Genomic DNA, 26,901 nt, shown 5'->3' on the forward strand with positions numbered 1-26,901 from the left:
CATTTTATTAATCCAATTTACTGATACACATTTGGTCTTTCCAATTTGGGCGTATACCAATAATGTTGCTCTGAACATTCTTGTACAAGTCTTCTGGTGAATATATGTATATATTTCTGTTACATATAGAACTAAGAGTGGAACTGTTGACTCACAGAGTGTGTGTGTCCATATCCGTCTTTAGGAGGTACAGCCAAAAGATACTACCAAGCAGTTTTCAAAAGTGGTTTTTAACAGTTTTACAGTTTATAACAGCATATGAGAACTTCAGTTGCTCCACAACGTCAGTGATATTATCAGTGGTTTTTATTTTAGCTGTTCTGATATAGTTATAGTGGTGTTTCATTGTGGTTTTAATATGTATTCTTCTAATGAGTATGATATTGTATACCTTTTAAAATACTCATTGGGCCATTTGGTTATCTTTTTGGGAAATGCCTAGCAAAATCTTTTGCCTATTATTTTTCTGGTTGATTTTCTGTCTTTTTTTATTAATTTATGGGAATTAATTATATATTCTATAGCCGGGCATGGTGGTGTGTGCCTGTAATTCCAGCTACTCAGGAGGCTGAGGCAGGAGAATCGCCTGAACCTGGGAGGCGGAGGTTACAGTGAACCAAGAGAGTGCTGCTGCACTCCCGACTGGAAGACAGAGTGAAACTCCGTCTCAAAAAAAATTCAATTATATATTCTATATAAGGCTTTGTCAGATAAATAAATGGCAAATGTTCATCCCCTCTCTGCGCTTGCCTTTTCAAACTCTCTTTCAAGGTATATCTTTTAACGAACAGAAGTTCTTGTTTCTAATAAGGTCCAATTCATCAATTTTTAAATTAGGGTTAATTTACTTTGTGCCTTACCCCCAAGGACATGGAGATGTTCTCCAATGTTATATATTTAAAATGTTATTGTTTTCAACTTCCATATTAACATCTAAAATCCACCTGGAACTGATTTTTTGTTTACGGTGTGAAATAGGGGTCAAGATTCACTTCTTTCCCATACAGATAACCAGTTGATCCTGAGTCACTTAATGAGGAGACTCTCCTCTCCCCTACTGCTCTGCGACGTGTCTTTTCTAGTTCTCTATGTGTCTATCCAATGACTTCACGCTGCTTTATTACTACAGCTTTACACTAAGTCTTAATATCTGATAGTGTAAGTCCTCCACCTTTAGTCTTCTCCCTCCATTATTCTTGGCTCTTTGTATTTCTACATAATTTTTAAAATTAGCTCAAGTTTCCATAAGACATCTGTGATGTTGTTTCTTGTTATTGCATTGAATCTATAGATCAGTTTTTGGAAACTGACATCTTAACAATACATGGCCAAAAAAGTACTATACATTTTTAAAAGGAAGAAATGATAAGCTGAGAAGCAACATTTGCAACTCACATCAAAGTCAATGACCTTCATGTCCCTAGTATATGAAGAGCTCCTAGAAATTGATTTGTAAAAAAAGAACAGCTATTCACAACAGAGAAATGGGCAAAAGACATTCAGGGACAGTACACAGAAAGAGAAATTAAATACTCTTGGGGTTTTTTGAGGCAAGGTTTCACTGTCGCCCAGGCTGGAGTTCAGTGGCATGACTCACTGCAGCCTTAACCTCCTGAGTAGATGGGACCATAGGCGCATGTCACCATGACCAGCTAATTTTTAAAATATTTTGTACAGATGGGGTCTCACCATGTTGCCCAGGCTGGTCTCGAACTCCTAGATTCAAGCAATCCTCCTGCTTCCATCTCCCGAAGTGCTGGGATCATAGGCATGAGCCACAGTGCCCAAACTAAATAATCTTAAGCACATGAAAATATGCTCAGTCTCAATCACAATATGACAAAGTTGTCAAATTTAGACGTCTGACAATATACTCTGAGACTGTGGAGAAATAGGAACATTGCTGATAAGAATACAAATTGCCTTCTAGTGGAAAACAGTTTGGCCATATCTGCCAAAACCACAAATGTATTTTAACCTTTGATTCAGCAATTCCAGTTCAAGATCATTTATCCAAAGAAACACTTCTACATCTGACATACATAATGTCCTCCAGCAGTGGTATGGTTAAAAGAGTAATGGTCCATTTACACAGTGAAATGCAGTGTACCTGGGAAATGAAATGAAGAATGAGGGAAAGGGGGAAGCACTTTGGGTCTCCATATGGAAAGGCCTCTCATGGGTCATGATTGCTGGCAGGGCTGACCCTGGCTGGTCTCTCCCTCAGACTTCGAGCTGGCTTCTTCGAGCACCTCGAGAAGTGGTTTGACCAGTGTTCCCTCAACACCCGGGTCACCGTGGCCACCAAAATCAATGAGCTGGATTCAGAACTGGAGCTGCGTCTGAACCTGCACCAGCCAAGAGCCCAGAAGATTGAAAAAGACATCCACAACGTCAGGGCAGGTACAGACGCTGCCTGGGAATGTCTGCCCTGCCCCCAGCCCCTTCTTCAGCGTCTGCTTCACTGCGGCTCCATGTTCATTAGCTGCCCCAGTTTGTACCATGCAATGTTTAGCATGTTCTCATCACACCATGGAAGATGTACATGAGGGTTCGCACCTCTGAGGCTTGCAGAAAAAGGTAGTACTCAGAATCCTCCTGTGAGATTTTTTTCTCATTTCCATTTTTTTTTCAAGAGGGTGTTATAGTTGAAAACAAAGAGTGTTGTACTGTTTTAGCTGTTGGAACGCAGATCTGCTCATACACCTGTCAGATACACACCTGCATGGTGGATGTTCTAGAGGCAAGCTCATAGCTCAGGGATTAGAGCTCTCAGTTTCAACTCCTGTGACCGTGTGACCCTGTACAGGTTACCTGACCTCTCTGACTCCTCTCTCGCCTGCAGAAGGGGTTGATAGAGGTGTTAAGGAGGTGGTGATAAACGCTTTTAAAATGGTATAGTAAGGAATCATGAACACCTCGTACAAGATACAGCCTCCAAAAGTGGTAGCCATTATTTCTACTTTATCATTTATCATACTTAAAAATACATGCATTTCACACCTATGTGGTGGACTCTGTTCATGCGGAGCGGGGGGGCATGTTTTCAGTAGGATCCTTCAATGACCTCTGTTGGTTTTTCACCCAAATTATACTCCAACTCCTTCAAAGCCCTTTAGAGCTATCAGAGAGCCCCGTCACTAACCCATGCAAACTCCTATTCCTGGAGCAGGGAAAGAGTTGTGCAAGTTGACAACTGGCCTTGAATCCCAGCGTTTGTGGGCTCAGGCAACTTGTGTGGCATTTGGAACCTCATTGTTCTCATCTGGAAAACGTGTGTGCTAAATGCACTGAGGAATAAAAAGGATTCTATGCGCACTGAGTAAAACCTCCCTGAAGGCTGGCTCCCTTTCTTTCCCAGGGCCCCTGACCCAATAGACAGTGTGGAAAACAAGGCCAGAGAAGCGAAGTCCCAGCATCTCACCATTCATTTTTGGCAGAGCTGAGACCACAGCACTTCCACCACTTCAGACGATAGTGGGATCAGACGGGAGGTGGTAGGGGTGGGGGGGGTCTAGGGACTCTCTGCTCATTTAAAGGCCCATGATGGAGCCCTGGAAGCCCAGTCCTTGTTCTTGCCACTCCACCTTGGAAGACAGTTGGAATTCAGGCTCACTGGACATAAGTATCCGCTGATGTTAAGGAGCAAACTCAGACTGCTCAGTGCTGTACTTGCTCTTACCCACCAGACCCTCTCACCTAGATCTCAGCCCTCCCCAACACCCCCTGCCCATCCTGCCTGCTACTCAGCTGCTCCCCAGACTCTCCATCTTCCTAGCTCTGTTCCCTCTGCTCCAGGCAGGGTGTCTCCACAAACAGAAGCTCCCTGCTCATGGCCAGGCCTCCTCTCCAGCCCAAGCCCTGATGAAGGCAACAGGGGCAGGACAAGGGGCCTTGACCTGAATCGTTCCTGTTCTGCAGCTGGCCCGGAAGAGGCAGCAGGCGGGCCTTGTTCCAGGAAAGCAATGTGCTGAGGTGAATCAGGTCCCGGGGCCCCAGCTCTCTTAATCCTTTTTCAGCCGAGCTTTTGCTTCATCAAGAGCGGTTGGACAGCCATTGTGCTGGGGTGATCGAGACGCTGAAGAAGAAGCGGCTGATGTTCTGCCAGTTCCAAGAAGAGCAAAACGTGAGGAGCAAAAACTTCCGCCTTAAGATCTATGACATGGAACACATCTTCTTGAATGCCACCAGGAGCCAAAAGTAAGGGGTCCTGGGAGTCTCCACCCCAGCCATGTGGCTCTGGAATCCCAGTTTGGCTGCTGCTTTCAAAGGAGCCCTCCTCCCTGTAGACAAAAAGCAGAAGGCACCTCCAGAGCCTTCTTTTGAGTTAAACTCTTCAAGAGAGTCAAGTCAAACTCTGTGTGGAATATTGCTTGGGAGGGCAGGGAGTGAGCAGCCAGAGAGTAAAGAATATACACAGGCAGCATGCAAGGGTGCACACCATGTGCTGTGAAATATCAGTGGTAGAGAAGACCACTTCCCCTCAGGAAAAATCAGGGAGGGCTTCCTGCAGGAGGCAGCATTGAAGATGAACTCAGAGGAGCCCTGAATGGAGAAAGATGGGAGAGGGTTGAATTCCACAATCAGTGAAAGAGCACTGGCCCAGCTCAGTGTAGGAGTGTGCTCAGGGCAGAGCAAGGGGCTCCAGAGAGGCCATTTGGGTTATGAGATGGAGGCCTCAGGCAGGTCACAGGAAGGAGACTGGCAAGTGTCTACGCAGCCATCAGGCACATGAGGGACAGCTGTTTCTGGTGGACTTGGTTGTAAAGAGGACACTCGCAGGGCACTCTTTTGGGGTATCATAGGTGCAGGAGCCACCTTGCTGGGGGTCAGACACAGCCCACTGGAGTAGGGACAAACCAGTAGGATCTTCTGGGATTCTTTCACCAATTTGATGTACTCTGATCCAGCACACCCAGAATGTGTGCTGCAGACACTGGAATTTTGAACTTCCTTCTACTGCCACCTTTGCTACCCAGAGAAGCTGGGTAGCTGGGCACTGCTTGTGGAGCCCAAATAGATTCCCAGGTTGTCCTTTCAGGCCCAGGTCACCACCCTCCCCTCTCATGCCCCCCAAACTGGTCACCCGTCAGTGTTGTGCCCCTAGGAAGGTCACCTATCACCACCTGCCCCTCCCATGTCCCCAGGATGCTCACCATCACCACCTGTCCCTCCTGTGTCCCCAGGCTGGTCATTATCATGACCGGCCCCTCCCTTGTCCCTCAGGCTGATCACCATCACCACCTGCCCCTCCCTTGTCCCCCAGGGTTGTCCCTCATCACTGTCCTGTTCCTCCTCTGTCTCCCACAGGCTGGTCACTCTCAGCAACACACTGCACCAGGAGTTGCTTAGCTATGTTGATGTCACCCAGGTGTCCCTGCGCAGCTTCCGGCAGTACTTGGAGGAGAGTCTGGGCAAACTCCGTTACTCAAATATTGAGTTCATCAGACACTGCAGGTGGGAGCCAGTGTCCAGGGCCTCTTCAGGCCACCTGAGTTTCTCTATTGGGATGTGGTCTTGTTTCCCCCTTAATTTTTAGTTTTGACAAAATATACATAACATCAAACTTAACATCTTAACCATTTTTAGGTGCACAGATCAGTGGCATTAAGGATATCCTGGTTGTTGTGCTACCATCACCACCACTGGTCACCAGAACTTTTTCATCTTCCCAAACTGAAACTCTGTACCATTAAACAAGAACTCCCCATTCCTCCTTCCCCATGGCCCCTGGCAACCACCATCCTCCTTTCAGTTTCTATGAATTTGAAACCTCTAGGTACTTCGTATAAGTGGAATCATATATTTGTCCTTTTCTTGTCTGGCTCATTTCATTTAGCATAGTGTCTTCAAGGTTCATCCATGTATCATGTATCATGTGTCACAAAATCATTCCTTTTTAAGGCTGAATAATGTTCCATTGTGTGTATATATCACATTTTGTTTACCCATTCATCTTTGATGGGCATTTGGGTTGTTTCCATCTTTTGGCTATTGTGAATAATGGTGGTAGGAACATTGGTGTACAAATACCTGTTCAAGGTCCTGGTTTTAATTATTTTGGGTATTTCCTAGAAGTGGAATTGCTGGATTAAATGGTAATTCTATGTTTAACTTTGAGAGGAACCATCACACTGTTTCCACAGCAGCTGCGCCATATTCATTCTCACCAGCAATGCACAAGGGTTCCAGTTTCTCTACATTATCACCAACGCTTGTACTTTCTGGTGTTTTTTGTTTTTTATAATAGACCTGTTAATGGGTGTGAGGTGTTTCTATGTTGTGGTTTTGATTTGCATTTCCCTGACGATTAATGCTGTTAACCTTTCCATGTGTTTATTGGCCATTCTTTCCCCTTATTTTTACCCCTGCAATCTTAATCCTGGATGAAAGTAATCGTAGATTTAGTCTTTGACATTTTTGAAAGGCTGTATTTATTTTTTAAGGCTTATGCTATTTTAAAAATCACAAATCTTTTAATCATTAGAGCATAATCAAACACAGATTGTATATAAAGTACAAAGTGGAAGCCCTCCAAAAATATATTTTCTATGTACCTGTACTTACGTATACGTGAGCAAAAAATTGTTAGTTTTGTACAGAAATGGAATCCTAGTATACATGCTGACCCACAGCCCGCCACTACCAGCATCACTGAATCATGGTGATGTAGGGAGTAAAGGAACTTCCTTTCCACCCCTGAAGTTTCAACAATTTGAGCCAGTAAAACAAGGGCGAACACAGTGGTTCAAGCCTGTAATCCCAGCATTTTGGGATTCCGAGGCGGGCGGATCACCTGAGGTCAGGAGTTCGAGAATAGCCTTGCCAACATGGAGAAACTCTGTCTCTACTAAAAATACAAAAATTAGCTGGGCATGGTGGCAGACGCCTGTAATCCCAGCTACTTGGGAGGCTGAGGTAGGAGAATTGCTTGAACCTGGGAGGCGGAGGTTGCCGTGAGCTGAGATCACACCACTGCACTCCAGCCTGGGAGACAGAGTGAGATTCCATCTCAAAACAACAACAACAAACAATAAAGATGATAAACAGATTAACGGGAAACCAATTTATTAACATGCAAGTGTGTAGGTGTCACACAAAGTTTGAAACTCAAACAAAGACCAGGTGGTTGAAGCTTAAATAGCCTCTTCATAGGAGAGTGAGAAATGGGAGATGTAGGAAATTTTAGAGGAAGGGTAAATGATGTTTAGGGGAGATTAATGGACCCAAAGAACAGACAATAGCCTGGGACCAATTCTGTCTGGGCTCTGGTGTCAACTCCAGTCTTCCTTCCTACAACTATGCATCAGTTTCTCCTGGTTGATGAGATATCTGGGGAAGGGATTCACAACAGTTGAATATCTTCTGGAGGATCCAGCCTTCAGGTAGACAGGTGAACTTTAGAGAAAGCTCTTCCCTGCATTTGCTGCTCCCCAGGTACTCTCAGTTTGAAGTTCAAAGCAGCACATTTTTGGTTTCATTTTCTGAGCCCCAAGAGTGGGCACGTTGCATGTCAGTATCTGCAAAGCTTGCATTTGTTTTAAATATTATTAAGATTTTTCTGATTCTAAAAATAGAAGTTTTAAAGAAAATTTGGAAAGTAGTGAAAACTAGAACTATAATTTGACATGTTAATCATCTCTACCTTGCCTATCTCTGCATCTGTCTTGTATATTTTAGCTTCATTCTAGCTAATTTCTTTATATTATTCTTCCTAGTCACTGATTCACTCTGTAACTGTGTTGAACCTCCTGCAAATCTATTCACTGAGTTTTCAATTTTAATTATTATAGTTTCCATTTGTAGATATATACACATACATATGTATATATATATACACATATATACATATATATATATATTTGAGACAGAGTCTTGCTCTCTCACCCAGGCTGGAATGCTGAGGCACAGTCTCCACTTACTGCAACCTCCACCTCCTGGATTCAAGTGATTGTCCTGCTTCAGCATCCCGAGTAGCTGGGACTACAGGCATGTGCCACAATGCCCAGCTAATTTTTATATTTTTAGTAGAGACAGGGTTTCACCATAGTGGCCAGGCTGGTCTTGAACTCCTGACCTCAAGTGATCCACCCGCCTCGGCCTCCCAAAGTGCTGGGATTACAGGTGTGAGCCACCACTCTCTGCCCGTTTATAATTACATTTGATACTTTTTCAAAACTGCCTGCTTCTTCTTCATATTTTGAAGCTTACTTTTTATTCCTTTAAACGTCTTAACCCTAGTTATTTTATAGTCTATATCTGATATTTCTAATATCTAAGGGTTTTGGGGAGGTCTGTTTCTGTTCTCTATTGTTTTACTGTTTCTCATGCATGGTATCTGGTATCTTGATTCCTTATCAATTTTTAAAACTACGAGTCACTAATTTTCCTTGGGACTTTATCTGTGGCATTCTTTGAGGCCTGGAGTGGACATTGCATTCCTTGAGAGAGAATCCTTATTTGTTCCTGCTGGGTAGCCAGGGAGCACTACCTACCCAGGACCAATTAGAATTCTCTGCTTGAGGTTTTTTGGGTCACTCCAGAGAACATGAATTCATTTTGTAAATGTATGTGAAGTCTAGTTTGTGTGATGAATTTTCGGGGGACAGAGATCTTTTCTTTCCTCTTTGCCCTTGGATCTAGACAGGCAAGAGTCCTGGTATCTGGTGGGGTTCATTTCTTCCTCAGTCTTATAATGCAAAGGTTGTCCTCTGGATCCAGCTCTAGGCTATCTCTTCACCTGTGCAGTCATCAAGACTGAAACTCCAAGTCTCTGGTGCAAAGTCTTGGCTTCTGGTGCTGGTGCTGCCCACATTCCAAGCTCCTTCTAGTTTCACTTCATCTGGAATTCTTTTTTTTTTTTTTTTTTTTTTTTGAGGTAGAATCTTACTCTGTCAGCCAGGCTGGAGTGCAGTGGCGCAATCTTGGCTCACTGCAACCTCTCCCTCCTAGGCTTAAGAAATCCTTCCATCTCAGCCTCCCAAGTAGCTGGAATCACAGGCACATGCCACCACACCTGGCTAATTTTTTTACTTTTTGTAGAGACAGGGTCATGCTGCCCAGGCTAATCTTGAACTCCTGGCCTCAAGTGATTTTCCTGCCTCAGCCTCCCAACTTCTGGGATTACAGACATGAGCCACTGCGCCTGGCAAGTTCATGTGGAATTCTTACCTTTACACAGTTCCAAGAAAGCTATTTTTATTTCAAATTTTGTTTCAGTTGGGTCTGTTAGAGTCTCCAACCTGATGAACTGACAAAAATGGAAATTCTGCACCATTTATGAATCCTACTCCTGTCCTTAAGCTATCTGCATTCATTTTCCCACATCTTGAACTCTAACTGGAAGCCTAGATGAAAAGTGTATGTCAGCCACAGTATTTGGGATAGATGAGAACTCTCAGGTCTGATCTGTGGCTTTTATTTCTCTTTGATTATTTTCAGATTGTTTTCAGAGGGAGGCAACTTTTCTCCTAAAGAAATCAATTCACTGTGTTGCCGACTGGAGAAGGAAGCTGCCCGGATAGAGTTGGTTGAAAGTGTCATCATGCTCAACATGGAGAAGATGGAGAACGAGTACCTGGACCAGGTAGGGCCCCCAGCCAGGCCCCAGGCCAACCGGTTCCACAGTATCCCTTGCTCAACTCCCTCTGAAGGGAGGGCCAAGCCCTCCATCCAACCATTCACTGGGCCTGTCCCCCTCCTCTTTCAGAGTCCAAAAGGTCCAAATTAAACCCCTGTCCTTTACCCTTTATCTCTCTGTACAGGCCAATGATGTCATCAACAAGTTTGAAAGCAAATTCCATAACCTGTCTGTGGACCTTATTTTCATAGAGAAAATCCAGCGGTTGCTGACGAATCTGCAAGTGAAAATCAAGTGCCAGGTAGGATAGATTCATTCTTCATCAAGGATCTTTATCACACACACCTGCACACCAGGCACTGTCCCCGGTGCTGGGAGGCCATTGTGGTCTCTGTCTCGTGCGTGGGACTTGCTCTCCAGCCAGGAAGACAGACACAATCTTTTTTTTTTTTTTTTTTTTTGAGACAAGGGTCTTGCTTTGTCGCTCAGGCTGGAGTGCAGTGGCATGAACACAGCTCACTGTAGCCTCAACTTCCTGGGCTCAAGAGATCCTCCAACCTCAGTCCCACAAGTAGCTGGGACTATAGGCACACGCCACCATGCCCAGCCAATTTTTTCTATTTTTTGTAGAGATGGGGTCTCCCTATGTTGCCCAGGCTGATCTTGAATTCCTGGGCTTAAGCGATCCTCCTGCCTCAACCTCCCAAAGTGCTGGAATTACAGACATGAGCCACTGCGCCTGGCCAAAAATAAAATCTTAATAACTGCTAATGTTTACTAGTTATTGAGCACCATGCATCCTGCTAAGCAACTTATTTTGATTAGCTGTGTTAGTCCTCACAAGAACTATAGGAGGCAAGTACTGTTTTTTATCTCCATTTTAGAGATAAACTGAGACAGTATTTTAGTGACTTAGGTAGGAACACAGAGCTCTTAAAGGGTAAAGTCAAAATGTGAACCCAGGTCTGACCGACACCAGAGCTTATGGCCTTAACCACAAACAGGCCATCTATGCAACAGAAGGAGAAGTTAGCTGCGTGGGGATTGAGGGGCCAGAGGACTTAACCTGGGCTAAGAAAGTGGAGATTCCAGAGGCTTGAGGGAGAAGTAGGAACCAGCCAGGTGGGCGGTAGGGAGTGAAACATTCTGGAGAGATGATGGAGAAAATCCAGGGGGCTGGAGCCCAGGACTGCAAGAGTGCGAAGGAGAGAGTGGGGAGCTCTGTGGTTGGAGAGCACCAGCGGGCAGACAGTGGGGGCCTGGGAAGGGTTCGGGTGGGGCTGTGTGCTTAGGGCTGCACTTGGAGGGTGGGGGTCCTGGCTGCTGACCACAGAAAGGCTGGAGGTGGGTAGGAGTGAGGCAGAAGTGCGAGGCTGATGGGGAGAGAATCATGGCCTGGGCACAATGTCAGCAGGGACACATTCTGATTCCAGAGCTGAGTGGAAGTGGGATGGGAGGGACTTGGGGTACACTGGAAATGAAGGGCCTGGGTTATCTGCATAGGTCAATGCCCATTCAGGGAGCAATGTTTGAGGACCCACTAGGGCTAGGACAAGCCGAGGTGAGGACAGACTTGTCTTTTGGGAGTGGCAAGTGCAGTTCGATAAAAGAAGGGTTTGCTGGCATCTCAGGTTCTGAGATAGGGACTCCAGACCCAGCTTCCTGCCCATTTCACCCCAGGAAGCATTTAATTCATCTGTCTGTGAAATGGGAATCATAAAAGCAATTCCTAATATTATGGCACCAATAAAGGAGCTGATATGTGCTAAACTCATGACATAGTCCCTGGAGCATAGTGAATCCTCAATAAAGGTAGGCTCTGGTGGAGGCCCCAGATGAACCTCTCAGGACTGGCTTCCAGTCATTCCAGAAGGAGCAGGAGGCAGCTGCAGGGAGCAGAGCCCACGGCTCCAGGGCATGTCACCACACTCTTGTTTGAGGAGTATATTCCTAATGGGCCTCCAGCTGGTGCTGGCACTGATTCTTTTTTCTGAGCTATCTGGGGACTGTTCACAGTGTACAGGGGTTGCATTTCAAAATATCTAACACCTGTAATAAACAAAATACATTTCCATCATGGACAATACTGAGAATATGAACAAATACAAAACAGAGAGTAAACTGTAATTCTGCTACACAGCATAACCCCGTTTAAGATTTCAATTCATTTTTTAAGTTTTTTTCCTATACATGAAAAGATGGGGATATGCCAAAATTGGCTGTTTGCTATTTATACCAGTTTTATAAGCTGTATAATCTTTAAATATTCTGCAAAGACACTATTTTGATGGCTTCTCTGTCATGGATGTGTTGACATTTTTACTTAAGCATTCCTTTCTGGAGGAACATTTGGTGAATTTTGCTTCTTGTTATGAAAGGTGATGCTGTGAGAAGTGCACTTGCCAGGACAGTCTGACTGCATCCTTCGGACACCTCCTGGAAGCCACAGTCCTGGGTCAGGGCATGACCTTTCTATGGCTCTCTAAGCTTTCCAGGGAGTTTTTACAGCCTTGGCTCTGCACTGCTGGAGCAGAGCCTGTGCACTTGCCAGGACAATCTGACTGCATGCATCCTTAGGGCGCCTCATGGAAGCCACAGTCCTCAGTCAGAGCATGACCTTTCTATGGCTCTCGAAGCTTTCCAGGGAGTCTTTACAGCCTTGGCCCTGCTAAAGCGGAGCCTGTCCTCCCAACTCCCTCACCACATTCTGGGGTGCCAATTTTGCTTGAACCTTACTTATTTGAGAGGGGAAAAATCTTTTTAATTCGTATCAATGTCTGGTAAACCTGCATATTTTTCCCTGATTTCATTTTTTTCAGTGCTTAATCAGTTTCTCAGATGGTATGTTTCACAGAACGTTTCCCAGATCACAATATGTATTCTAGAAACAAAATCTCAGAACCTCTGGTTTTCTAGGTGGCAAAATCCAATTCGCAAACAAATGGATTAAATTTCTCTCTGCAACAGCTTCAGAACAAGATAAAAACTTGTCAAGAGTCCAGGGGAGAGAAAACCGTAAGTGTTCAATAGATTCTGCATGTGAATAATAAAGATATATCATGCTAAAGTCATAAATGTGAAATAAACTTACATGTGTGTATAGGATTTCTCCAGCACAAGGTTGGTGGGGTGGGGGGACATCTCTGAGCCTTCCTACTTAACCCCTGTTTCATGGAATCAAGAAAGGAACAAAAGAGAAAGCAGCCACTGTTCTCCACCCCCAACCCCTCCCAGGCAAGCATGGAGCAGCGTCTAGTGATGGGGGAGGCCTGAGTCTGGCTTCCTCTGACCTCACTCCCTTGGGATGTCACCAGGTGTCTCTTGCTGTAAGGAGAACTCAGTCCCAGATGCATAACAGAAGCAGGGCCCTGCCCCCTGAACAGCCACTTTTTGTTTGACTTTCCACTTGCTTTTTTTTTTTTGAGACGAAGTCTCACTCTGTCACCAGGCTGGAGGGCAGTGGCACAATCTCAGCTCACTGCAACCTCTGCCTCCGGGTTCAAGTGATTATACTGCCTCAGCATCCCGAGTAGCTGGGACTACAGGCACCTGCCACCATGCCCGGCTAATTTTTGTATTTCTAGTAGAGACAGGGTTTCACCATGTTAGCCAGGCTGGTCTCAAAACTCCTGACCTCAAGTGACCCGCCCGCATCAGCCTCCCAAAGTGCTGGGATTACAGATGTAAGCCATCGCATCCGGCCTCACTTGCTTCTTTTGATCGTAGCACAGAAACTGGTTTTCTCTGTTTAAAGTATGAAAAGTCAGAATTGGAACAGAGTTTGTGGGGAGCGTGGTTCCAAGCGTTCGCCTGGCCCTGATCCTCAGAGTAGGTCTCTGGATGTCTACGTGCTGCTTTTTCTGCCATGAGTGCACGACTGTGTCCCCCAGTGAATGACAGCACACCCTTCAATGATGGGGGACATCAGGAGTTCTCTTCCTGAATCTACGGGTTCAACTCCGGGCAAATGACTTAAACTTGCTCAGCTCGGTCTCCCCTGGCCTGTCACCCAGGTCACACCAGGGAACCATTCCTGAACAGTCCAGCCAGCTGCTCCCAGAACCAGACACCCCAGCCTGAAGGTTCTGGAGTGGGAAGCTTTCTCCTCACCATTCTCTGTCTTTTCTCTACCATTTCAGTGACTCTGAGTTGCAGTTCTATTATTAGCACTGAGAGGACGTTTATTTTTCTGTCTTTATTGCTTTTTCTTATATAGTATATTGCATGACTCTTGAAAAAAGCGTAAACACTCACAAAGCATAGTTTGCAGGATAAATGTCCCTCTCAGTATTCTCATTTTGCACTGAGGCACTCTAAACCCTGTTATGTATATGCATGCACTTGTTTCTACACATCCACTGAGATTACTTGCCTTGCAGTGCAGATGTGCAGAGGAAGGGTGGCTCCTATATTTTGCCTGTGACTTGCCTGATCTCCCTTATGAACCCCCTAATGAGGAGCAGGGGGAAGATGAGGTTAATCAGCTGTAACACTTCAACAGGCTCTTTAAGGCAGCTCTACCTCTCCAGAACAGAAACGTCCAGTCTCTCACATCCTTGCCTCCCAACCCCTGCTCTGTCCTCTCCTGTTAGGGTGTTGGGTGGGTGCCAGGGGCTTGCCCAGCCTCCCAGCCAGGTGAGGAGCATGTGAGCATGGGTGTGCGGGCATTCCTGTGTTGACAGAGGAGGCTGGCTGGACAGTCTGCAGAGTGGTGATTAGGGGACAAGAGTGATGCCTTGAATGTGTGGTGAGAGGGAAGATCCTCACCGTCGCATTCCTGTACACCTGTGGGGTGCTGCTCCAAGAGGGTGCGTGTTAGACATTGCCATGGAGATGGCCAGATCACTCTCCTGCACACTCCTGCACACCCTTGCCACCTGGGTCAAATGTTTCCTTCTAAACATAGAATGTGAGAGCCAGAGGAGATCCTAGGGAATATTTTGTGTCCCCATCTTACAGATGGGGAGACCAAGTTGAGCAAGTTTAAGTTATGTGCCCAGAGTTGAACCTGTAGATCCAGGAAGAGAACTCCTGATGTTCCCATCAGTGAAGGGTGCGCTGTCCTTCATTGTGAAGTGAAGGCTGCCTAGCAGAGCCAGCCCAGCCTTCCCTACTCCCCAAGGGCCTTCCCTGCATGTGAGGAGCCTCCATCAAGCCAAGAGGCATCCTCACCAGCCCAGCCCCTGTTTCCGCACTTCCCACAGAATCTACCCACCCTCCTGCAGTCTGCTTCCTTGGGGCTTTCTTCCTCCCTTTTCTCACCAGACAGTGACCACAGAAGAACTCCTTGGCTTCGTCCAAACTTGGAAAGAAAAACTGAGCCAGAGGATTCAGTACCTTAACTGCAGCCTGGACAGGGTGTCCATGACTGAACTGGTCTTTACCGTAAGGAATGGGATAGGGTGGCAGGAAAGGGTGGGTGAGCTGTTGTCTGGGCTCCCAGGAGACCTGCAGGGCTCAGTAGAGCCAAAGGGAAGAGGGGACTCCCAGGCCTCCGTGGGACATCAGGCTTACTGAGATGCTGTGGAAAGATCACAAGCTATGAAGTCAGAGCTGGATTCTAATCCCCAGTGGGCCACTTCCTTGCATTGGTCTTGGAGGAGACCCCTCAGCTCCTGGCACTACCTCACCTGCTCCATCAGGACCCTCACTCACCCTATCCACGGAATCTCAAACCAGTCCCACCTCTCAGCCTCTTCCTTCCCACCTGCATCCAGGGGCAGCCCTGGCTTCTCCCCATGGCACCCCTAACACCTCATCCAGACCCCTGCCTCTTGTCCAGCTGATGCCCACATCCTCTCACATCTCCCATGGTCCGTTCCCCGAACATGGCCGGAAGAGGCTGGTCTGACCATGTCACTTCCCTACCCTCGAGGCAAAGTCCAAACCCTTTCACTGGACACACAGCAGCCTCCGTGGCTTGTCCTCCATGCCTCTTCATCCCTCTCACTCCGTCTAAGATGTCACTCCCCACCAAGCCTCCTCTCACCCCCTGGTCTGGGTCGGGGTCTCCTGGCCCATAGCACCTCCCACTTCCCCACGCGGTGGGGTCTCCATTTCGGTTGCTGTCTGCCCCGAGACTGCAAGCCTCTATGGGCAGAGCCTGCATCACCCCCACCCCTGCCCACACCTCACATTGGGCTGAGATGCTCAGCCAACTTCCAGGGAAGGGCCTGACAGCCAATGTCTGCAGAGTAGAGCACTGCTAGGCCCTGCTCTCACCACCAAGCCTTGACCAGCCTTCCTTCCCTGGGGAGGCCCTTCCCACCATGCAGCCAGCACTAGGCATCCATCTACCTCTGGTGGGATGTCCAGTAGCATGGGGCTCCAAGGGTCTAGCGTGAAGGTATTCAGTGACTAGGAGACTTTGAGTGAAGGTCTCCCAGGACCTTCACTCAAGGGACTGACAGGCCATTGCTAAGATGAGACTCAGAATGAAACAGAGAACAGCCTAGGTGCTCACCATGAGCGCCAATTCCACACTTTCTCTAGGAGCCTGCTCAAGGGGAGTTGGCCACTCACCCAGCCTGGCATTCACTCCTCCATCCATTTGGTCAAAAACATTGACCGGGCACATCTGCAGGTCTAACTTCAATCTCACAGAAGATACTGGAACTTTTCTTTCACAGCACTGGTCCCAGTTTGGGAGAAGCATTTATTGGTATAAGTGCAAGTTAAATGTCTGTCTTTTCTGACTAAACCACGAGCTCTGAGACGGGAGGGATCGTATATGGCCTCCTGGCCCCTGTGTTCCTAGAACATGGGCAGAGACTTGTGAAGAGCAGGCACCTGGGAAAATTTCTAAAGGCATGAATAAACGGATGAATGAATGAATGGCTCTGTAAGGGAGATCACTTTACAGAGGAGAAAATAGTGGCTCAATGAGGTCAGCTAGCTTGCCTGCAGCCACTCCACTGAGGCAAGGTTGGGGTGAACATGAATTCAGCCTGCTGCCTCGCTGGCACCTGGGCTGGTCCTTACACCCTCAGGCCCTTCTCTCTGGCCTGCAGAACGCCATTCTGAAGGACCAGGAGGAAGACAGTGACATCCTGACATCTTCAGAAGCCCTTGAAGAGGAGGCCAAGCTGGACGTGGTCACCCCTGAGTCCTTCGCCCAGCTGAGCCGCATGGGGAAGCCCCTGATTGAGGACCCAGCTGTGGATGTGATCAGGAAGCTCCTGCAGTGAGTGGCCCCAGGATGCACCTGAGGCTCTGCCACCCCTGCCCTTGGCCCTGGACCTTCAGGGACCAGCTTTGGGGCCCCACACACTGGGGTTCCCACGTGAGTCCACCCCTGAGAGCCTGTGACCTCAGGCAAAGGGCTTCCCCACCCAGAGCCCCAGTTCCTCATCTGAAATGGGGCTCGCGACAGGACTGACTGATGTGGCACTGAGGACTAACTGGGATGCTGCTCAGAGCCTGGCCTGAGCTATCCCCATGGTCACCGTAGAAGAGCTCACACCCTTTCCTTTGGTTTCAGACTTCCCAACACAAAATGGCCAACCCACCATTGTGACAAAGATCCGTCCCAGACAGGTAGAGGTGCACAGGCCTGTGGGTCTTGGGGCAGCAGTGAGGCGGGGGCTGGTGGTGCTGTGTGCTCACCTCCTGTCCTTTGTTCCTGTCCTGGGCCCTCGTCACCCAAAGGCTTCAAGCGACATCGGTGCCGGCCAGAAAACTCTGGGAAGAAGGCTGTACCCAGCGCCAGTGCTACCTCTGCAGGCAGGTAGGACACAGAGCAGCCAGAATCGCCCCTTCCCAGTCCATCCCCCCACACAAAGGCAGGAGACGACCTATGGCTTTCCCAGGCTTTTCCTCAGAAGGCACCACAACGCTTATGGCTCTGGGACTCCAGGGGGCGCAGTGAGGGGTGAGCGCCATCCTTAGTTTGCTGGTTGTCCATGGTGCTGATGGATCTCAGCCCTGCCACCTTCCACACACGGTCATAGTTAGAAAGACAGGGCAGATGGCTTTCCTGGAGGGACATCACAGAGCCACAGAAAGAATTCTGGGCCTTGGCGCCCTGCCCACCAAGCCTCAGTGGGGTTGTTAGACTCAAAGTTTACCCCACATGCATATTTTATGGAAGGTGCATATCAGAAGCCCCATGGCTGAGTAGACTCGCTAGCTCTTTGTGTCAGCCTGGTTGACATGGGTTTGTTCCTGGTTTTGAGAAGGCAAGGGGAATCCCTGCTTTGCCTTTCCCTCCAGAAGGTCTTTTCGAGCATGTGTGCTGTGTGCAATGGGGAAAGAAACAAAGACCAGCCACATGAGAAGAGCAAAGGCTATTGACTCAGAGCTGACTGCAGCAGGGAGTCAGTCACCATCCAGGGTGTTTCAGCAGAGCTCCCAGGGCAGGCAGAGGAGTGGGAAGCATTGCCCTCCTCTCCAGCTGTGAGCTGGTTGGGGGCTGCTGTCATGGGGAAGCTGGAGGTTGCCCACCGAAAGCAGGGCATCCCACGTGATTGGTTACAGGACATGTTTGGCTTTCTCTGGTTGGTCCGAAGTTGGAAATGAGGACAAAAATTAGGGAAGCTGTCATTTATTAATTAAGTCCTGGCCATTTGGGACCTACTGTTATAGGTGATATTGTGTAGCTTCCTGGACTGTCCCCAAAGATGACAATCTCACTTCCTGCAAATCTGACTTAGAGCAGGCTGACTTCCCGGGTGGCTTCTTATAGGTAAGGTGGGGGTGGCCTTCTGGGTAGGTTGCTGCACATCATGGGGCAGAGCTCTATTTTTTATATGATCCAGCCATGACCTGTTTCCATATTCAGTCTCTCAGAGGTTACAAAACAAAGTCCATGTCACTAGGGCTGCCAGATAAAAGAGAGGGTGCCCATCTACACTGGAATTTCAGATCAACACCACCTAATTTTTTAGCATAAGTATGTCCCAAATACTGCATGTGATACACTAATGCTGAAAATTACTCTGTTTATATGAAATTCAAGTTTAAATGGGCGTGCTGTATTGTTATGGCTAAATCTGGCAACCCTACCTGTGGCTCAATGTTTTTTTTTCTTTGGGTCCTCATCACGGGGAAGCAGGAATGCAAATTTCTGGGCCTGAGCACCTCCGCCCCTTGCCCTCTCACAGCAGCCGTGGTTGGGTTTCAGCAGTTAAGGTGGTTAAGGTTTCACCCTACGGTAAGGTAGACTCACAGCTGTTGAGAAGGGACATGTCCCAAAGGGCTAGGCCCTAGAAATGGGAGTCCGGTTGCCCACAGGCAGGCCCAATGCCTCCAGAAACCCAGGCAAGGATCCTGCAGGCTCTGACCTGCCTTGCATCTGTCCACAGCCTCCAGACCACCCACCCACCTTTGTCCCACAGCTTCACACCGCACCCCAAGCCCAACAAAATGGAGAGAAAGTACCAGGTGCTTGGGGACAAGCCTCCCCCTCCTGCCGAGTGAGTAACAACGCCTTTCCTTTTGACTGCATTTAACCTGTTTTGGGTTGGGGGGGCAGCAAATGTGACTCAACTGAGGGGAAAAATCAGAAAGGGGAAAGGGAGGTCCAAGCAGAAGAGGGGTGAGAGGAGATAGCAAGGTCAAGGTCAGTTTGTCTCAGCCCATTTCACCTAAATTTGTTAAGAAACATTTTCATCAACATTTCACATTTTCCAAGCTAACAAGCATTTCCTGGTGGTAGGGCAGGAGACCCAATTCGAGGTCTGAACTTTTTTTTGTAATTTTTTTCAGTGCTTTCCCCCATTTATCTTTTCCTTTATTGTAACTCCAGTGATTAAAACAAAAGCTGTTCAACTTAGTATAGCTTCATTGCAAGCAAACAAGCAAAATTCCAAAAGGTCAGAAAACAAAAAGCCTTCGGAGAAAGTCAAGCTCCACAATGGAGCTCCCACTCCCCCTATGTCAGAGATCCCCCCAGACAGCGGCCCCCTCTCATCAGCCTTCTCACCCTGGAGACCTCGTCTCTGGGGGTCATGAACTTGGCAGAGAAGGATGGCTGTGACACATCAGGCAGCCCAGGTGTGGCCTCCAGCTGGCAGGTAGACAGTTCCCTCGTCCCACACCCAAGGACGCTCCTGCACCCTGAATACTTCGGCTCTCTATTTTTTATAGCTCGAAGCAGGAGGATGTTTGGCCCTACATGAAGTCTTGTTCATTTGATTACTATTTAGGAGTAATCATTCTTTCAGCTAATCGAGGCACTGCCCAGTACAGGCACTGCCATGGGGCGGGGGATTCCATGGTGAACTAGTACAGACAGGTCCATGCCCTGTGTCAAAAGATAAACTCAGGCACATTAAAATGTTGATGAGTTTATTTGAACAGTCAGTCATTCATGAATTGGGCAGTGCCAGACCCCAGGCGGTTCAGGGATCCACCGAGGGAACACCAGGGGAAACCTTTTATAAGGTGTTCATAGAAGGAAGGCAAATAAAATATTTGCTTGGTTAAAGTGAAGAGTTCCTAGTTGGATATTTCTGATTGGTTAAGCTTACATTTCATTTTCCTAGACTATGACCATTCATTCTGAGTTAGGTTTGTTTTCTAGCTAGAAACTCCAGGCACTCGAACCGTGTCAGCCTGATGGCCTCCGGTTTATGATCTTAAACACCTGGTGGCCTTTACAGTCTGCTGGGAGAGATGGAGATTAATCAGCCAGTCACACAAATCAATCCCAAATCCACCTGATTAGCATGTCATAAGGCTGAGGGGGCATTAATCCAAGATCATTAAAGCCAGGTGGTCAGAAATTGCTGCTGAGCTGGGGTCTGAGGAAGGGCAGGAACAAATACAACCAAGAAGAGAAGAAAGTTAGCTGCTGTTATGGAGTGGAATCAGAGTGTGCAGAGGTCCTGGGGCAGCAGTGAGTAATTTCAAGGAGTGTCACGGCCAAAACAGAGCACTTGGAAAGTTCTGTTCGTGTGGTTTTGTCCATGTTCGTGTGTCTAGACCAGGCCCCTCAGGGATCTGTCTCGTGTGTGTTGCAGGGATTTTAAGGGGATCATCTTGACCCTCCTCTGGGAGAGCAATGAGAACCTGCTGACAGTCGCAGAGGTGAGGACCACCACCCATGGCCTGTGCCTGCCCTGGAAGCCACGCCTGCCTTCTGCAGTCTGCTGATCATGGCCACTTGGGGGAAAATGAGGAAGAGAGGATTCCACCCCCGCCATGACCACAGCTCCCCAGCTTCTGTCACCTCCCTATGAGTTTTTTTCTTCTAGAAACCAAACCTCATTCATTCATCTAATTGATCACCAAACATTTCTTAGATACCAACTGCATGTCAGGTACTGTGTGTGCCAAGAGGAACAAGCCCATCCTCTGTCCCCAAGGCACCCAGGCCCAGTGGGAAGCAGACAGACCTGGCGGGGGCACAGAAAGAGGTGGGGCAGTGGTACCAGGCACCAGACAAGCTGCCCAGTGCCCTGTTCCCACACGCCCTGCACTGTAGTGTGAGTGCATTCTCCTGTCTGCCTCCCACGGGTCTGTCTGCCTCCTTCAGGGCAGGGTCCCTGGCTCACCCATCTTTGTGGCCTGCAGCCTATACCCAGCTTGGCACTTCCTTATAAGCTCCCAACCTGGTCACCAATTTGAGATTCCATTGATTTGGGTCTTGAAGGATAAATAGGATTCTCGCCAGTCACTCATTCAGGAAATAATGAGGGCTGGCCATGGCCCCACTCACTCCGGGTGGGCCCAGGGAGGCGACACGGGCAGACAGGGAAGGAGGAGTCTGCTCGTGTCACCTCCACAGGGGAAGCCACGAGCAAAAGCTAGGGAGTGTAGAGGTGAGGGCAGGCTGGTGGATCCCAGGAGCAAGGTTCAGAGTCCCATGGGGTCCTCACCCGCACATGGTCACCCTCTCTGGCAGGAGTTCTACCGTAAAGAAAAACGCCCAGTCACCAGGCCTGACTGCATGTATGACACCTTTGACCAGTGTGCCGAGAACATTAGCAAAAAGATCCTGGAGTACCAGAGCCAAGCAAATAAGTACCACAACTCCTGCCTCATAGGTGAGTATAGGCAGCAGGTAGGCACAGGGAGCGGGGCAGGGCGCAAAGCCAGTGGTGGAGCTTGGCCTTGGCCTTGTGGCCTGGATCCTCCCCTCTAGGGGAGGCAGAAGAGCTTCCCTGTGAAAAGCTGACCTCTTAAAATTAGGTAAAAACAATAATCAGATTTTACTGGGGAAATGTGACCATGCAAGAAAAAAGTTCACTTTTCTTGAGAAATATGGTGATTTGTACCTCTAAAAATATTTTGTTTCTCCTACAGATATTTTTGACAGCTTTATTGAGATACTTGCATACCATAAAATTTACCCGTGTAGTGTACTCAATGTGGTTTTTAGTTTATTTACAGAGTTATGCAGTCACCACTACCGTCAATTTTAGAAACCCCATCCCCCAACCCCTCCCCAGCCTAAAGCAACCACTAATCTACTTTCTGTCTCTATAGACTTCCTTATTCTTTACTTTCATGAGAATAGAATTGTATAGTATGTAGTCTTTGGGACTGGCTTATTTCATTTTGCATAATATTTCAAGGTTTATGCATGTTGTAGATGGTGCCAGTACTTCATTCCTTTTTATCAATGAATAATATTCCATTGTGTGAATCTATCACACTTTGCTGTGGTCTACTGCGCTGTTTCAGAGGCCCTCTGGGTAGAAGGAGGAGAGTTCAGGGGATAGCCAGAGCTGGGCCAGGACCCAGCCCCGCCACTTCCTAGCTGTATCACCTTGGCCAAATGATCTCACCTCTCTGAGCCTCAGTTTTCTTTTTTTTTTTTTTTTTTTTTTTTCTGAGACAGAGTCTCACTCTGTTGCCCAGGCTGGAGTGCAGTGGCGCGATCCGCAGTCTCAGCTCACTGCAACCTCCGTCTCCTGGGTTCAAGAGACTCTCCTGCCCCAGCCTCCTGAGTAGCTGGGACTACAGGCGCATGCCACCATGCCTGGCTAATTTTTGTGTTTTTAGTAAAGACAGGGTTTCACCACATTGACCAGGCTGATCTCGAACTCCTGACCTCCGATGGTCTGCCTGCTTTGGCCTCCCAAAGTGCTGGGATTACAGACATGAGCCACTGCACCCAGCCAGAGCCTCAGTTTTCTTGTCTGTGGACTGCAGATATTAATAACACCCACCACAGAAGGCCTTCTTGAGGATTAAGTTCCTCACACACTTGGCATGTACAGGGAATTAAGCAGTGATAGTGCTCATAGCTGTGGTTGTTGAATGACTGGAGTTGAAACTACAGGCATTGTTTTGTTTCTCTAGCTCAGAATTTCCCCCAAGTGATCTCTGGGGGATCCCATCCTACACGATTGTCCTCAAAACAAGGGTTCCATGGTCAGATGGGCTTGGAAAATGCTGCAGACTGCATCCCTCTCTGGTAAACTCACAACTAGTAAAGACTTCTGTTTCCTGCAGCTTGGCAGGCTAATGGGGTATCCATTCTCCCACTAAAAACATGTAAAATGCTGCATAAAATATTTTTGTAATAAAATCTTTTAAATGCATTAGCAAGCTATCTGTAAAGTGAGAAACACACAAAAGCCAAAAATTAAGTGAATATAGAAACTCTGAGTGATAAATTGAGTAGTAACCCTGGTTATTGCCCTAGGGGCATTTGCTGACTCCCAGGTGAACTTGAGCCTCTATTTTCATGGCCTCCAGGGTATTGGGAACAAGAGACAAATCCACAGACCTCCAAAGTGGGAAGTCTAAAAGGAGCAAGCCACCTAAAGCTGGAACCCAACAGGGCTTCCTGAGTAAGGCAAATGAGATGGAAACCAAGCTCCTCCCTCTGTCCCTCCAGAAGACAGAAGGAAACTGTCTTATCAAAAACCATGGTACTGGGTGAAGAAAAAAACTCCAAAGAGAAATCCAGAACTATATGCCAGTCCCTGTGTGGTTTCTAAATTTATGTTTAGATAATTCACACTTATCTAAACATGAATTCAATTTTGATTTTGTGGCTCATCCAAAAGACCTCAAGCTAATACCTGAGCTTAAAATAATCTTGAGTTGGTGGTGTTCAGAAGCTTGCTTGTTGGACATATAACAAATTCTCTCTAGGAAAATCTACCTTCAGTTCAGGCCTCAAAGGATTCCCACAAATAAAATGCCCAGAATAAGAGCTCACAGTAATAAACAAAGAGCAACAAAATCCCCATAAACACAAGGAAACAAAATGCCTTGAGCAAGAGGCAGCAGGATACCAGCAAAGACTTCAGATATTAAAAGTATTGGACACACAACATAAAATAATATACTTCTAGTTAAATATAAGAGGGAATTGGAAACATGAATAAGAAGCAAGAGACTATGAAAATGACCAAGTAGCTATAAAAGAGAATAAAATGAAACTTTCATGAAGGAAAAATTAAGAGTTGAAATTTTAAAACTATGCATGACTTTACTACCAGGTTATATATAGCTGAAAGTAGAATTGGTGAACTGGAAGGCAAATCCAAAGAAAATAACCAAATATAACACAGAAATATAAAGAGATGAAAATATGGGATAGAGGTAAAGAGATGTGAATGAAAGAGCAGGTCTAACATACGGCCATTTGGAGATACAGAGAAAGAGGGAGACCTAGAATCAAGGCAATAGTTGAAATAATGGATGAGAACTTGCCAAAAATGCCAAGAGACACAATGCATTTTAAATGAGATGAGAAGTCTGCAGAGTATATAGGAGAAGCCCTTTGAATTTATTTAAGCCTTTATTTTATTTTATTTTATTTTATTTTATTTTATTTTATTTTAGAAAGAGGGTCTTGCTCTGTGGCCCAGGCTAGGGTGTGGTGCAATTATAGTTCACCATAGCCTCAAACTCCTGGGCTCAAGCAATCCTCCCACTTCAGCCTCCTGAGTAGCTGGCATATACCACCATGCCTGGCTAATGTTTAAATATATTTTTAGAGATGGGGTCTTGCCCAAGCTGGTCTTGAACTCCTGGCCTCAAGAAATCCTCCCACCTCGGCCTCCCAAAGTGCTGGGATTACAGGTGTAAGCCACTGCAACTGGCTAACCCTGTATTTTCTATACAAAAGGGGACCTCAGGACCCCTTTTGATGGAATAGCTCTTACCACATTGGAGACCAAGATTTTGTCTTTGGGAAGCTGCTTTGGGCCTTTGTTGTAGAGATCGCCTCTGCAAGTTGATTCTAATCTGTTCCTTCCCTTGGCCTCTTACCCGCAATTCTGGCAGAATTACGGATCCAGATGAGGAGATTTGAGGAGCTGCTGCCCCAAGTGTGTTGGCTGGTGATGGAGAATTTCAAGGAACACCACTGGAAAAAGTTTTTCACCTCCGTGAAGGAGATCCGAGGACAGTTTGAGGAACAGCAGAAGCAGCTGGAGAAAAGAAAGGTGAGGGCCCCAGGACCAGCCCTTCCACTCTAGGACCAGGGGAACTGGGAGTTCAGAAATGGTGACAGGTTGTGGGCAGGGCCAAGTCCAAGGGAAGAAGGTGAGCTGGGCTTGGGATTTTTGGATGGGGGCTGAGGGACAGGAGCCATTGGCGAAATAAGAACTGAGCCAACAGCTTCTACATAGAAGGTGTTCAGTAAACTCCTTGTTGGCTATAATGGGTGGGTGTGCTGGGTTCCATGGGGCTGTAGTCGTTAAGGCAACAATAATTGTCCACACTGGTCCTTGGAGCTGTGGAACATGGGTACTGCTGATTTCACTGAACTAAAACTCTGATTGTGCTGGGCAGATGCTCAGCCTTTTCTCTTCCAAACCCCCGAGTCAGGTCCAGCCATGCCCCCCTCTTAACCCCTCTGCCACTCTTCTGCCCACCCATCACCCCCACACACCCAGTTCAGAGGACACATGAGTCTGGCCATAATCATAATTGACAGAAGACACAGGTCAGTGACTTTTGGTGGGTTAACATTGCCGCTGAATTCTGGATTGTTTGATTAAAGGACAAAAATGCCCAGAAGCTCCATCTAAATCTTGGACACCCCGTACATTTCCAAGAAATGGAGTCTCTACACTTAAGTGAAGAGGAAAGGCAGGAAGAGCTGGACAGCATGATTAGGATGAACAGGGAGAAGCTGGAGGTCAGTGATACCACTGATTCCCCAGTCCAGGCGCGCTCCAAATATAGCCCAATGGACAGCCACTGACAGCGCCAGGTGCAGCCCTTTGTTGGTATCTTGCCCAAAGCAGGCATGATTGTGGTTGGGTTTAGTAGGTAAAAATGGCCATTACTGGCAGTTTTAACTTGTATCCTTTTTGACTTGTAAATTAATTAATTACAAAATTACTGATAATAACTTTTATTTAGTGATCCATGTCTAGTTTTATTTCCTCTTCTGTGAATTGTCTGTGTGTGTGTCCCTTGGCCGTTTCTGAATCATTTATTATGTTTAAACCAGATCACATCTTGGGAGAGGCCTCCTGGCTGAGGGCCAGATGCTGGTTACTTGGACACAGTGGATATAATGGCTTGGGTCCCCAGATCTCCCTGCAGAGTTCACCCATCCCCTCTTCAGCTGGCCTTGGAGGGATGATCCTCTCCTAGCAGCACTGTGCTCACCATGTTTTTTCCAGGAATGTACCAGAAGGAATGGCCAGGTTTTCATAACCAACTTGGCCACCTTCACCGAGAAGTTCCTACTGCAGTTGGATGAGGTGGTCACCATTGACGATGTCCAGGTTGCAAGTAAGAGGCACCACCAGCCTTGTGCCATGGCCCTGGGGGGCTGGTGAGGGCTAGGTTGGGCAGGGGTCTGCTTTCCCCAACTCTATCAGAGTGAAAACAAGTGATCCATTGAGGGGACTGATTAATTTTTGTTTTCCTTAAAAATAATTTTTTGATTGAAAAGCAAATGCCAGATGGCTCGACGTTTATGTATAAAAAATGAAACCCTATTAAGTAAACATTTCCATACTCTTGGGGTTAGGGATACCTTTTCTAAGTATGACAGGAGAGCTAGAAGCCATAGAGGGAATGGCTGGCTCTTTGTAGCCAAAACAAAAACAGAAAAATGTCAAAAGATGGAAAGACAAACCACAAACTGGAAAAGTATTCCTCACAACTTACAGATCAGAGAAAGGGTTAATATCCCTGTGGTACAAAGAACTCTCACAGGTCAAATTTTTAAAGAGACGAAGGACAAACACATGCTCTTCAAAAGAGAAGCAGTTCATATGGCTAGTCACTGTAAAAAATGCTCAACTTCACTGATGATGAAAAATGAAAATCTAAGCATTATTTAGATATCATTTCTCACCAATAGCCTGGCAAAGTTTTTACATTTGGTAACAACGTAAAAGAGTGTCAAGAAACAGAGACTCTGCAGAGACTCTTGGTAGAGCGTACATGGATAC

General features: G+C 47.0%; 1 protein-coding gene across 19 annotated transcripts in view; it reads left to right on the plus strand.

The window, feature by feature from the left end:
- Nucleotides 1–26,901, plus strand: part of CCDC180 (coiled-coil domain containing 180) — a 96,922-nt gene that overhangs the window by 65,445 nt on the left and 4,576 nt on the right. For 4 of the 19 annotated variants that reach the window (XM_054502159.2, XM_054502163.2, XM_054502160.2 and 1 more), the window contains 15 exons: nt 2,228–2,403; nt 4,020–4,200; nt 5,311–5,457; nt 9,442–9,586; nt 9,765–9,881; nt 12,497–12,595; nt 14,846–14,965; nt 16,591–16,763; nt 17,061–17,306; nt 18,916–18,993; nt 20,542–20,608; nt 21,426–21,567; nt 24,770–24,930; nt 25,491–25,628; nt 26,122–26,233. In XM_054502159.2, the coding sequence (XP_054358134.1) occupies nt 2,228–2,403; nt 4,020–4,200; nt 5,311–5,457; nt 9,442–9,586; nt 9,765–9,881; nt 12,497–12,595; nt 14,846–14,965; nt 16,591–16,763; nt 17,061–17,306; nt 18,916–18,993; nt 20,542–20,608; nt 21,426–21,567; nt 24,770–24,930; nt 25,491–25,628; nt 26,122–26,233 (2,102 nt within the window). Of the gene's footprint in view, nt 1–2,227; nt 2,404–4,019; nt 4,201–5,310; nt 5,458–9,441; nt 9,587–9,764; nt 9,882–12,496; nt 12,596–14,845; nt 14,966–16,590; nt 16,764–17,060; nt 17,307–18,882; nt 18,994–20,541; nt 20,609–21,425; nt 21,568–24,769; nt 24,931–25,490; nt 25,704–25,946; nt 26,234–26,901 lie in introns of those variants that run through there. The other 15 variants (XR_010123336.1, XM_054502161.2, XM_054502162.2 and 12 more) reach the window with 12 other exon arrangements.

Source organism: Pongo pygmaeus, chromosome 13, assembly GCF_028885625.2.
Source record: "Pongo pygmaeus isolate AG05252 chromosome 13, NHGRI_mPonPyg2-v2.0_pri, whole genome shotgun sequence".
NCBI classification, from domain to species: Eukaryota; Metazoa; Chordata; class Mammalia; order Primates; family Hominidae; genus Pongo; species Pongo pygmaeus.